The sequence below is a fragment of the Globicephala melas genome, chromosome 16 (assembly GCF_963455315.2).
Source record: "Globicephala melas chromosome 16, mGloMel1.2, whole genome shotgun sequence".
Taxonomy (NCBI): domain Eukaryota; kingdom Metazoa; phylum Chordata; class Mammalia; order Artiodactyla; family Delphinidae; genus Globicephala; species Globicephala melas.
In genome coordinates this window covers 13,434,759-13,447,721 of record NC_083329.1, presented here as the reverse complement: position 1 = coordinate 13,447,721, position 12,963 = coordinate 13,434,759, and the positions used below count along the sequence as shown (strand labels likewise).

The following is a 12,963-nucleotide window of genomic DNA, read 5'->3' as shown; positions in this document are numbered from 1 at the left end:
ATCCAGGAACGCAACTTTCCTCCCATTGCTGCCCTACCAAAATTCTCCCGTTTGCCTACAGAATGAAGATATTTAGCTTGGTATTCAAGACCTTTCTTAATCAGGCTACTTTTCTAGCCTCATCTTTCACCTCTACTCAAGGCGCGCTCCCGCCCCACCTCCTTTCACTCCATTTCATTTTATTCCCTCTCCCCTCCCATTCCTCCCCGGGCTGCCTTTGCTCACCCCTCTGGGCTTGCTCTCCATAGCATCCACTGACATCTGGGATGGAAACATTAAACTTGCATTTAGCTCTTCCCTGGAACGGACCAAGTCTGGCCCTAAGTAAAATGGGCTGGATGAACTTCCCTACGGACCACCTATCTAACCGACGGCAGTCTTACTAACAAACGGGAAAAAAGGAAAACAAAGCAAAACCCAGACACTCACTGCTAGGCACCTTTAGCAAACTCCTCACTCCTGCTTCTCTCCTTCCAAGAGGGAGCGGGCCCACGACTCGGGCCCAGCCTGTGTTGCTGCTCAGAACCCAGAGCATTGATCTGGAGGATGGAAAGAAAGATGGCGTCCGGCTTACCTCCCTCTCCTTTCTCACGAGCTGAGCAGCTGGGTGGAGACGGGGGCTCCAGGGGTGGCGGCCGCACCTCCTCACGCCAGTTCCTGTTGCTCCACAGCCCTGGTCACTGCTGACCTCTTCAGAGCCCGACTTCCGAGGAGGGCGTTTCCATTATTTCTGCCCATGCCGCGCAACAGGGCGGCACAGGCAGGCTCAGCTGAGGTCAAGGCCTCTGGAGCCAAAGCGTCAAACCAGGTCCAACTCTCCACTTTCCTGGCAGCTGGCACCGCATGCGAGTGCGTCCTAGGCCCGTCGACTGGCAAGAGCAGCAAGGGGTGAGGAGTGAGACGTGAGGTCTTGACAGATAAACAAGAAGCCCAGAGGCCCGGTAACTCCTTCACGCCCTCCCGCCGCGGAGAAGAGGCGCCTACTGCTTCCGGCAGACTCGCGCGGAGCGCGCATGCTCCGTGATTTTCCCGCCCTCTGGCCTTCCTGCCTTCCGGTCCAAAGCCTCCTCCGGAACTCGTAGCTGCCGCCACAGCCTTGAGGACAACTCTGCCCCAGCCCCTTCTTGGGTTTAAGCTTCTCATCTCATTCCCTTCCAGACGCAAGGAAAATAGTTTCAAATTTGATTACTTTCCGTCACTTCCATTTGATTACTAAGATCTGTTGATTTTACCTAAGAAAATACCTTGAACCCATCCTCTCTTCTCCATTTCTTCTGCTACTGCACCAACTGACACCACCACCAGCACCACCGTCATCCTCTTGTCACTTTTGCAGTGAACTCACCGACTGACCTGTGCCGCAGAATCCGTGTGCTCCTCTTCCCACACCACTTCCCCTGGGGTCTCCCCCAACTGCCAAAAGATCTTTCAAAATAGACCTGCGGGCTTCCCTGGTGGCGCAGTGCTTGAGAGTCCGCCTGCCGATGCAGGGGACACGGGTTCGTGCCCCGGTCCGGGAGGATCCCACATGCCGTGGAGCGGCTGGGCCCGTGAGCCATGACCGCTGAGCCTGCGCGTCTGGAGCCCACATGCCTCGGAGCGGCTGGGCCCGTGAGCCATGGCTGCTGAGCCTGCACGTCCGGAGCCTGTGCTCCGCAGCGGGAGAGGCCACAGCAGTGAGAGGCCCGCGTACGGCAAAACAAACAAACAAAACAAACAGACCTGCAACTCACGGATATAGAGGACAAACTAGTGGTTGTGGGGGGGGGTACAAACTACTGGGTGTAAGATAGGCTCAAGGATGTGTTGTACAACACGGAATATAGTCAATATTTCGTAATAACTGTAAATGGAAAATAAAATTGTATTAAAATCTTTTTAATTAAAAAAAAAGAAAGGAACAAAATACAGACCTGCAATGATAGAGAAAAGCCATGGGGAAACAGGATAAATAGAACTTCAGGGAGTTGGGAAGATGGGATGCCCTTCAAAACTATCCAAAGTTGGAGTGCAGAGGATCAGGCTTATCCCCAGGTCTCTCCGTCATTGGAAGCCACCCTGGGAAATTAGGGATGACCTTGGACAAGGTAGTTCTCTTCAGCTGAGGCAACTCCCAAAAAAGACTGACAACTGAGGGCTGTCTGACAACTGACAGCTGAAGGCCGTCCGCCAAGTCATTTAAATAATAATTTATCATTTTTAGTGAAAGTGCTGTTCTTACTGATGGCCTTACTAAAGGCAGGGAGAGTAAACTCCATTATGACTGGCTCAACCACAATTCCAAGTCCTTCCTTGAGTAAGGACTTAAGGCTAACCCCCTCACTCTACAGATGGGGAAATTAAGGCCCTGAGAGAGTTTCAGACCATCAGCTACCACACTGACACAGTCTTATAATAAATAGCTAATATTTGAATGTTGATACTAGGTTGTACCAGATGCTTTAATGCCTTATCTAATTAACTACTCATGAAAATTCTATGAGGTAGCTACCATTATTATCTTCATTTGACACATGTAGAAACAGGCTTAAAGCAGGCAGCTGGGTAATTGTCCAAGATTACACAGCTATTAAGTGGTGGGTCTAGGATTTGAACCCATGTCACTGTGACTGGAGAGTCTGTAACTAGTAACCTCTAAGATTAATTACTTTTTCTTAGTGGAGCAAACCATCATCCTGGGCCTTGTGAGATACTGAGGAACGTGTGTGTGTGAGCTGCTGTTATTTCTAGGAATGGATACAACACTACCACATAAAGCACAACATATGTCTTCTGTTTTCAGGGTAAGAAGATAAGCAAATATGCTTCTAGACAGAAAATAAGTTTCATATCAACTAAATAAACCAGAGAATATGAAAGTAATTTTCAGCTTCCATGTCCATTCCACGCCAGTTCCTCTGGACCTGGTGGCCTTGCTCCTTCCACAGCTCTGATGTCTCTCCAACAGCACCTTCAGTTGCCACCAAGAAAAGAGTGCACCTGAGTGTCTTTCAGTGAATATGGAGGACTCTCTTCTTGCCCCCCCAAACTCCCAGGTCTAAAGGGGAGCATCTGGTCCAGCAAGATTGTCCCAGTTAGGGTGATAAAAGACCTTCCCTTAGACCTGAGAAACCACCAAAATCTATCCATCTTCCTCTCCTGCTTCATCGAAGTGAAACCTATTAAAGTAAAAACACTCTGATATGTAAGGATTTCCCAATGTAGAAATGGTGTTAAATTACAATAGTATTATGTGATCCAAGAAACTTGTGTCAGAAAATGTGGATTAATTTGTTTAACAAACATGCATTGTATTCCTACCAAACGCCAGGTCCCAGGCCAGATGCTGGAAGTTGCAGTGTCTTGGGAGTTTGCCATTCAGTACAGTAGCTCTCAAATGTTAGTGTGGATAAGAATCACTTGGGAAACTTGTTAATAATGCACACTCCTGAACCCCACCCCCAGAGTTTCTGATTCATCAGGTGGGGCTGAGGTTTAGGAATCTGCATTTCGACTAGTTCCCAAGTGAATCTGTAGCAGATGGTTTTCATTTGTATCTTGAGAAACCCTGACTTAGTAGACAGCTCTGATCAGGTGTTTGATTTAAGTCACTTAAACTCAGGACTGCAGGAGATCCGGAAGATACCTGATTTCTAATGCTTTCAAGAAGCCTTAAAAGGACTTCCTGGAGTGGTTTTCTGTGAAAAAAAACATCACACCAATATGACACCACTTCTTTTCAAACAGGAGAAAAAGCCATTGTGTCATGACGTGGCCCAAGAGGAGAAGTTGAAAGAGTTTCACTGGAACAATTCAAGAAGTGTGTGTGTGCGCACGCGCGCGTGCATGCGTGTGTGTGTGTGTGTGTGTGTGTGTGTAAAAATTCATTGACAGTATACTTAAGCTTTGTGTACTTTACCATATACATATTTACTATATGAATGTTATTCCTCAATTAAAAAAAGTTTTTTAGAAAGTGTAAGGTAAAGAGTGTAAGGAGGTTTAAAGATGTCTGTTCTAGAGGGAAGTAGGGGGAAGGAGTTGGGTACTGGCAGGAAAGAAAACAGGAAGAAGGGAGAAATTCAGACCTCCTGATGAAGGTACCAAGTAAATCCTCAGCAGCTGGTGTAGCAGAAAGAGGCCTGGAAATAGGAGTTGGCAGATGTGGAAGCAAATAGGTTAAAGAGTTCGATTAACCGTGAGCCAGACACTTTGAACACGAAAGGAAGGAAAGAAGGAAGGGAGGGAAAGGGAAGAAAGAAGGAAGTGAGAGAAGGAGAGACAGGAGAGGGAGGGAGAGAAGGAGGAAGAAAAAGAAAGAGGAGGGCCCTGACCCTAGGGGGAGCTTATAGTCTTGTGCTCTGATTACTGGCCCTCGGCAAGTTATTTGAGGGCTCCAAGCCTGTATGTGGCTCTTCGAAATGAGGCTGGACCTCTGAAAGTAAGGAGTAATAGAGATGGTGTATGCAAAAGGCTGTAAACTACAAAGGGCCGCTAAATGCTGCTTCTTACGAACAGATTCTGGCTCAGAGTTAGACCAACTGCAAGCATGGATATGAGCACACGTCCAGTTCCGGAGTGACTTCCCTCACCTTTGCCACACCTGACCGCCAGACTCACAGGAGTTTGGTGAGAGGTTTTTTCTTTTTCTCCTCTGCTCTGAGCTAACTTGGATATTGCTTTGTGCAGGCCTGAGCATGAGATTCCCTTCAGTACCCCTACCTCCAGCTGTTCTCCATGACCCCAGAAGTCCCTTCCACCTTCTCCCAGACGGGGCCAGTTGTTCTCATAGAGGTCACCTGCCTCCTCCCTGGCCTGTGAGTCACTAGTTGGAAGCCAGAGACCTCACTAGAAGCCTCCAGGGACCAAAGCAACTTGCTGAAGGCCCTTGGGGAAGGAGAGGAAACAGGACGGGCACTAAAATGAAATAAATTGTCTATAAGTGTTTTTTAATTAAAATTGTAATTCTTGTTCTACGCAGAAGAGTCGAAGGAGAACTCCACTCCGAGTGGCAGGTGAAAAGCTCAGCAGCTCTCCCAAAGCCAGGGAGGGGAAGGGAGGTGAGAGCAGAGAGGAGATGGGTTAACTTGTTCTTTCTCCTTTTAGGGATAAGAAAGCAAAAAGGAGAAAGGCGGGGGTGGGGTGGGGGGCTGCTGAGGGACCTGCTTGCTGACTCCCCAGGCTGAGGCTCCTGGGGGAGGGGGCTGAGCTTCCTGGGGACCCTGAAGCTGCGATTCTGTGCTTTCCTTTGTTCTATAAAATGATGCCACCTTGTCACTCCCTTCTCTCCCCTTGCTGGCCTCAGCCACCAGCCATGAATCTGCAGCAAGAGCCACCCACGCATCGGCCTTGGGGCCACCCGGGCAGACAGAGGAATCCAAAAGCGGGGAGAAAGAGAGAGACACTGGAAGTCTCCAGGTGGAGAAAAAGGAAGAAGGGAGAGAGCCGGACTGTGGAAAAGCGATGGAAAAGGGGAGGAACAAGGGAATGGAGACTGGGACCCCACCAGAGGAGAGGGGTCCTCAGAGGGAACGCAAAGGGTAGACGGAACGGGTAGAGGAGGGAAAGTGGCGGCGGGGGGGGAGGGGTGTGTAGCGACTTTGAGAAACAAAAGTGAACTGTCTGGGCTTTGCGGCTGCTCTGATCTCTCAGAGCTCTGAGCCGACGGCAAGGGTCCTAAACTCGGTAGGGCCCATCGCACACTCAGCTCAGGAACTCCGCTGCCCACACCGTGCCGCCGCCTTATTTCGGATGCCTCAAGCTCGCGGTTTAGGCCCAGTGCACGCGTGGGGGGCCGAGGGGCCTGGCCTGTGCGGGTGTCCCCAGGAGAACTGTGAGCCCCCATGCCCCCCAGGGGTTCAGGCGCCACGAAGAGGGGACTGGAGCTGCCGCGCCCGCCGCTCAGCTTTAGAAGAGCGCGCCCTGGAGTACCGTCCCCAGCCCTCCTAGCTTCCCCAGATTTCTGTTTGCAAAATCTACATCCGTCACCACTGTGTATGTTGTATGTACTGGGGTGGGGTGGGGTGGGGGGAGAGGTCTCTGCAGGAGTTAATAACTATTTTATTCTCTTGCTCCTTCAAAGTTTCTCTTTGACGGCGAAGAGACTTATTATAAGTCAGAAGAAAGGAAAAGCTTCCCTGTTCTGGGCCCTGTGATTGCACAAATCCAAAATACTGCCGGCGTGGAGATTGCGGCTGGAAAACTCTAGAAGCTGGGGGTGTTATTAGGCAGGAGCTCTAGGGTTTCCGGAGACAAATTCCTAAATAAACCAAGAAACACCAAGTGGGAGATCTAGGAGGGAGGGCCTGATGGTTCGACACCGCTGGGACAGAGAGCCAGAGAGTGAAAGGAAGCAGAACAAACATCGTCGGCAGGCGCCTCTGTCTCCCGGACCGAAACCCTCCCCAAACCTCATCCCAAGCGCTCTCGGTACCAGTGGCAGGGCCCGGCACTGCCGGGGCTGCCACCCTCTGCCTCAGGTCCCCACTCGGAGACTCATCACTTGCTGGCTCTTCTTTCTTCTTCTTTTTTGTTTTTTTAATCCTTCAAATACAAGACAAAAATACACCTCATTTATCATCATAGATATATATATTTCACTCTCACCACATAAATACAAAACATCCAAATATCCAAAACATTCAGAACAAAGTTAGTAGCCAGGATTCAGTGACACCTACCCGCGTTTGAATCGTTCATTATTTTCTTCACTATTTGCCTAAGGAAAAAAAAGAGAGACAGAAAGAAAAGAAAAGAAAAAAGGAAAAAAAGCTTCCGACGTAAATAATTTACAATAAAATTACTATTTTTAAAATGCTCTGCGCTCGCTTCGGATGGAGGAATACATTCTAGACACTGCGGCACCTCGCCGTCTGGGTCTGTGGTTTTGGTTAAAATGCGGGTGGCCGTGGCTGTGCGGTTAGGGCGTGAGGCCGCGACAGCGTCGCGGTCCGGGTTTCTGACTTGGGACCGTCGAAACCCTGGGGTGTTTTAGGGGAGGCGGTGGAGAGGGATGCCTTTCATATCCACGCAGGGAACTGATCGGGATATGGAGACTACCGACAGAGGAGGCCGGGCCGCCCTGATGTCCCCGGCTGCGTCCCTGCCTCCCGTCCGCAAAGAACTCTGAAATCGGGACGTTTCCTGCGTGCTGGGAGGGTTTTGTGAATCCGGGGAGAGGGCGAGAGGAGGCAATGGGCACTGATCTGTTTCCAAACCTAGCAACTCTGCCCGGAGCCACGGGTCCGGGAACAAGGGAGACGGTGGGGAGAAGCGCCAGCGTCCGGGAGCTGCCGCCAGCTGCACAGCTCTCTCTCCTGGAGGAGCGTGAAGCTGTCGGCCGCCTCCCGGCGCAGCCTCGGAAAAGATTCTGAATTTTCTTTCACTTAGCAGCATAGGCTTTTCTTTTGCTTTTCCCTTTTAAATTCCTGTTTTAAGTCATTACACCCAGAACTTTAATTTTGTATTGCCCTGGGACGCATTTTGTATCCTGCATTTTCTTACGCCTTCTAAACTCCATCGTTATGAGTATTTAAAAACTGGTTCCACTCCATTTGGTTTTGTGTGGTAGTTCTTACTCTCCTTTTATTGCTGATGAGATCAAATTTATTACTGCCGCTGCCCATCACGATGTTTGGTTTATTGTCTCCTGGGGTCGGGGGTGGTTGTGATTGGAGTTTCTTTAAAGGGGAGAAAATTCGGCAGGATTTGTCCAGCCAGGAAGCTGCGTGTGCACCGGCTGTCTCGAGAAGTCCGCAAAGTGGGGCCCAGGGGCTTCTCTGGCGAGAGGAAGGAACGTCCTCCTTTTTGGTCTAATGAACTCTGTCAGCCTTTTCAGCTGGGGTCTGCTCGCAGCTTCCTTTTTCAGATATCCATAAGAATAATCAACGGCAGCAGTGGCTCGATCTAGAGCAGATGTCCTGTGCTCCGGCCTTAGAACCAGACTTTACCCTCCAGGGCCAGGCACTAGTTGGGGCATCAGGTTGGCTAACTCGGGCTTTCCCCCCAATTCTTTGGATTCTCCTGGATTCAGAAGGAAGTTGGGGGCGAAGGGTGGGTGTGGGAGGACACAGAGGAACGGTAGGGGGAAAAAATAGCCCAAATGGGGTAATATTGGTAGCAGAGCCTGGTGGGGAAGGAGAGCTGTCAGAGGCCTCTTGGGAGCCGGGAGCCCAGCGCAGGGGCCCCGGGTGCCTAATGCGCGTGAATCCATAAATATCACCACGATAGATACTATAAATATAAATACAGGACAACACTTAAGATCAGTCCAGCGCTTTTTTCTCGGCCCCTTCTTTATTGTTGGTCCGGGAGTAAGGCTCGAAGGCCGAGGAGCTCAGGTATCGGGCGGAGAGTTCTTGCAAATTCCCGGCCAGCGAACCGGCCATTGTCAACGGGGCGGAGGAAAGGCGGCTGGCGACGGATCCGAGCAGCGAGGGCACGGGCAGGCTGAAGAGGCCGTGGCCGGCGGCCGGTGCGCCCGCGTGCAGTCCTCCTGGCCCGGTGGGCCCGGGGCCCGGAGCGCCTCCCACTGCCGGCGGGTGCGGGGACGCGGCGCCTGCGGGACCCGGGGCGGCGGCGGCTGCCGAGCCCGCGGCAGAGCCCGCGCCCAGGGCCGGCAGGTTAGGGCCGCGTAGCGCCGAGCCGAGTGCGCCTGTGGCGCATGGCGGCAGCAGCGCAGGCAGGCCGGGCGGCGACAGCAGGCGGCCCTGCTCCAGCAGCCGCAGCACGCTGCACGTGGCCGCCGTCTCCGACACCACCGAGCGCAGCTCCGAGTCCTTGCCTTGGTCCTTCTTCTGCTTCGTGCGCCGGTTCTGGAACCAGACCTTCACCTGCGCGCCGGGCGCAGGGAGGGTGGGAGAGAGGGGCAGAGGGAGACGGGCGTCAAGGGGAGCGGGCTCCCGGAGCGCGAGGGCTCCAGGGGGCCCTCCCCCAACTTCAGCCAAAGCCCCAGTCCCAGTCCCAGCCCGAAGAAGTCGGGCCGGGAGCTGCGGGGCGGGTGGGCGGGGCGGGGAGTCAGGGCCGCCAAGAGGGGGACACAGCTCCCATACGCTGCGCTTCCGGGTCATGGAAGCAGGCCTAGGCCAGCCTGGGTTACAAATAACAAAGAAATAAAAATGTCCATGACCCTAACTGGAAGGAAGACCAGAAGTTATTTCACTGGGCTGCCGCACTACCCGCAGCGGGACTATGGATCAGTGCTGCATAAAAGCCCGCATTTCCAGGAGGTGTAAGGCCTAAAGGATGCAGTTCGGGAAGTGGGAAGTGAGGGTGAATGGGGAGGAGAGTGGCCCAACTGGCTCGAATTTAGCCCCAGAGCACTCCTCCTGTTGAAGGCTATGAGAAGCTACTTCCTGCTTGTTAGGGTCAGATTGACTGTGAACTAGCAGCAAGCAGGCTATAGACTGAATAACTGGTGCAGGATGAACTTTACAGGCCAAGCTTCCTCACCACCAGGTGAATCGAAAGGGCTGAGTGATACCCTTAATTTATAACTCAGCTGCTCTCCATCATGAACTTTGGAGTCATGGGAGGAAGTCAGTAGGCTGGAGTGGACTAAATTCTCTCCGTCAACCTCCCCTCTTACTTCCTGTTCTCCCTTTGCCCCTCTTCAGGCCTAGCTGGTGGCCCAGAATGGAGTTTGGCAGCTCTAGGGAAAGGTTATTCTGTCTAGATTTTGTAAACTAAGAGGGATGGTGGCTGAGAGAATAGGGAAAAAGCTACCATGCCAACTCAAATTCGAACATCCAGTATGTTCTGTCCTTGATTCTCAGCTTTCTGCCCAGATCCCATACCTAAAATGCTCCCCACCCACTTCAGGGCTGGGCACAGGTCAAGGGACTGGTCCTCAGAAAGAAATATGCCTTCTGTAGGCCAAGCTGGTACCATGCCCTGGGGAGGCCCTAAATGAACCCCACAACACAAAGCTCTCAGGCCGTAAAGTGCTCCTGGGCCCAGACTTCATGTGGTCAGCCCCAGTAGCATCATATGGATTTCATGTAAAGAAGACCTCAAGCACAATTGTCAGTGCTGGCTCCCAAGGCCCCAGATCTGCTTCCCATCCCATACCTCACACATCACTGGCACTTAAGACAGGGTCTCCTAGGTGCCCACAGTGGGTGCTCAGGGCTGGGAATGGGGCTGAGTCCAGCTCAAGACCAGGGAAAGCCTTAAGCATTGGGGCAGCCTGGTCTGCAAAGGCAGATCTCTGGAATATGCAACTTCTTGATCCCTAGTTGTCACCCATGCTCTGGAACAGGGGACTTTGGCCCTAGCCTCATTCTTGCTGAATGGGCCTGGGTACTGTGTAAGGCTAGGGTCTCCAGAGGGGGTGTGCCTGGAAATCTGGCCAAAATGTTGTGGCCAAAACAGGGGCAAACATTGGTTCCTCCAAGAGCAGAGACAAGCAGGGAATTCTCAAGACTGGGGTCCAAAAAGAAATCCAAAAGGATAGGATTTGGGGCCTCCTGGGCTAGAGGCCAGGAAGATTTGGGGTGGAGGGGGAAAGGGATGGCTTAGGAAAGGGAGAAAGCCTTCGCCCTTTCTTCCCCATCCTCCTTATCTTCTCCGCCTCACCTGGGAAGCTCTATCCAGAGTCAAGCTAGGTGGTGAGGAAGAGCTGGCTGGGGGTGAAGGGGAAGGAGGCTGATGCTGAGCTGTGTGCAGCCTGGCCGCTGAGTACCTGGGTCTCTGAGAGGTTGAGCTGCCGAGCGAGCTCGGTTCTCTCCCGGCCCACCACGTACTGGCAGCGCTGGAACTCCATCTCCAGCCGGTAGAGCTGCTCCGCGGTGAAGGAAGTGCGCGTCCTCTTGGGCCGATCCAGGTCCAGGCCCTTGGGCAGGATGATCTCTCGGATGGACCCCTTGGCATCTGGGGAAGGGGAGATAATCAGGCACAAGAACCCTCCTGCCTTCCTCCACCTCCCCTGGCCCGAGCTGGCTCCTGGGACACAGTCACCAGCAGCCAGCAGTCCGGAGGTGGGAAGTCGGGCTGCTGGGCCTGCAGCCACAGCCGGGGAGCAAGGACGCTGTATGTGCTTGGGGGTGGGGGTGGGGGTGGGGGTGGTGGGGGGACTAACTCCACACAGCTGATGGGAAGGGGAATCGGACTTGGCCTTTGTAGAGCCCTCCGAACAAGGGAGAAAAAAAAATCAATTCCAAATCGGCTGACGTTCCTTTTGGTCTGGGGGCCTCGGCTGCGTGGACTGGGTCCCCTGTAGCTTGAGGGTCCCCGCACTGACCAGCTCAGATCCTGCCGGCCCCAGCTCTGAAGCATGTTGACCAGACCGCACTCCGGCGGTTCCCACCCCCATCCCGGGGTCTCCTTCCCTCCCGAACCAGGGCGGCGGAAGGAGGAGGGACCGAGTCGGAGCCGGCAGGGCCTGGCGATCAGTTGGCGGGGGCGGCGCCGGGCCGGGGCCGGGCCTCACCACCGCCACCGCCGGAGCCGACCGCACGCCGCGCAGCAGAGCGGGGTCGAGGCCAGCACTAAAGCGACATCCGCGGCCTGGCAACCCAGCTTGGCTGCTTCTCCCAGCGGCGGCGGCCAGGCCCGAGCGCGGCGCCGTGCCCCTTGGCCCAGCGCGCCAACTGGCCTGGCCGTAGCCGTTGGTCCGCGACTGTTCTCCAGCGCCCGCGGCCCCCTCGGACGCGCTCAACTCGCCAAGGTGCGGGAGCCCGCGAGCGGGCTCCCCGCAGGTCCTCCGGTCCGCAGGATGCTAACAGGTCCTCCAGAGTTTCCGGCTTCTTTCCCGGGTCGGAGGCCGCAGCCTGGATCCTGGGCCCTCCCGCACAGTCCCTCGGCTACCCCAGCAGCCAAACCGGCGGGGCCTCTCGAGGCTTGAAGGGATCGAAGCTCCTGGAGAGCGCGCGTCCCAGGTGGGAATCCCCAGCGGCTGGCCGCACCCGGGACGGGGAGGGCCAGCAACTTTCTCCTAAGTCCCAGGAGGCAGACCCACCCGGGCTGCCGGGGTCGGTGGCGGCGCGCAGCTCGAGCCCCTGAGTCGCCCCTAAAGAACGCCCCCCGCAGCCCTGCCCCATTCCTACCTCGGACCAGGATCCGGCGGCAGTACTCCGGATCCGCGGTTGAATTGGATTTACTTTTGTTACAATCTTCCGCGGCGCCCGACGCAGAGAAGGCGCCCTGCGGTTCCTTGAGGAAGGAGGCAGGGAGGTTCCCCTCCGCGCCCTTGCTCTCCCGGCTCTCCTTGTGCGCATTCTTGGAGACCCGGGCAGCCTCTGCGTCCGAGTGGCACCGAACGTCCATTTTGTCTCGTTTCCCGAACATAGGAGAGGCAAGAGCAACAAAAAAAAAAAAAAAAGAAAGAAAGAAAAAAAGGGGGGTGGGGGGAGGAGAAAAAAAAGCAGACGGGAGACAAAACCGCTACAATGCAGCCCCTACGCTCGGTCCGGAGAGAGGCAAGCGGCAAGAATGAATGCCCCCGCGGGGCGGCTGCGGCGGCCGCGGGCAGGTCAGCGGCGACCGCCGAGTGGCGCGCTCGCGGAGAGGCGGCGGATCTGGTCGTGGATCCCGGTGGAGCAGCGGCGAAGCCGCCTCGTCAGCGCCCGCGTCCTCTGAGCACGTCCACTGTCCCCAGCCTGGCGATCAGGTAGCGAGCAGCGCAACTCCGAATTGCTGCGGCTCCCGCCTATTACTGAGACTGCGAGTAGCAGTTGTCCGACACCCGGGGGGACGCACACTCGCTGTTGCAATTGATTACGGGTAATTTCGCAGCCTCCACGTTTCGGCTACCTCATGAATACACTAAATTGTTTGGATAATATATCAGACCGTAATGGATGGTTTCTGTCCTTGTCCCCAATCAAGTAGGGGTTTAGCCAGTGAATAAACGGAAATGATTGGTCTTGCTTTCAGGAAACACACAATCAAAGACCCACACTTCCAGAAAAACTTTTGACAAGATTCATCCTGAATTGTTAGTACCGTTAGCAGGCATTATTAACTTTCCCTTTGCCTTTGACCCTC

At 54.2% G+C, this 12,963-nt stretch overlaps 1 protein-coding gene across 1 annotated transcript; it reads right to left on the bottom strand.

The window, feature by feature from the left end:
• Positions 1 to 6,588: 6,588 nt before the first annotated feature.
• Positions 6,589 to 12,265, bottom strand: VAX1 (ventral anterior homeobox 1). The gene is made up of 3 exons (XM_030839348.2): positions 12,024 to 12,265; positions 10,661 to 10,848; positions 6,589 to 8,810 (listed from the first exon to the last, which is right to left on the bottom strand). Exons 1-3 carry the CDS (start codon positions 12,262 to 12,264, stop codon positions 8,244 to 8,246), a joined length of 996 nt encoding a protein of 331 aa, XP_030695208.2. The 5' UTR covers position 12,265; the 3' UTR covers positions 6,589 to 8,243.
• Between the last annotated feature and the right edge of the window lie 698 nt (positions 12,266 to 12,963).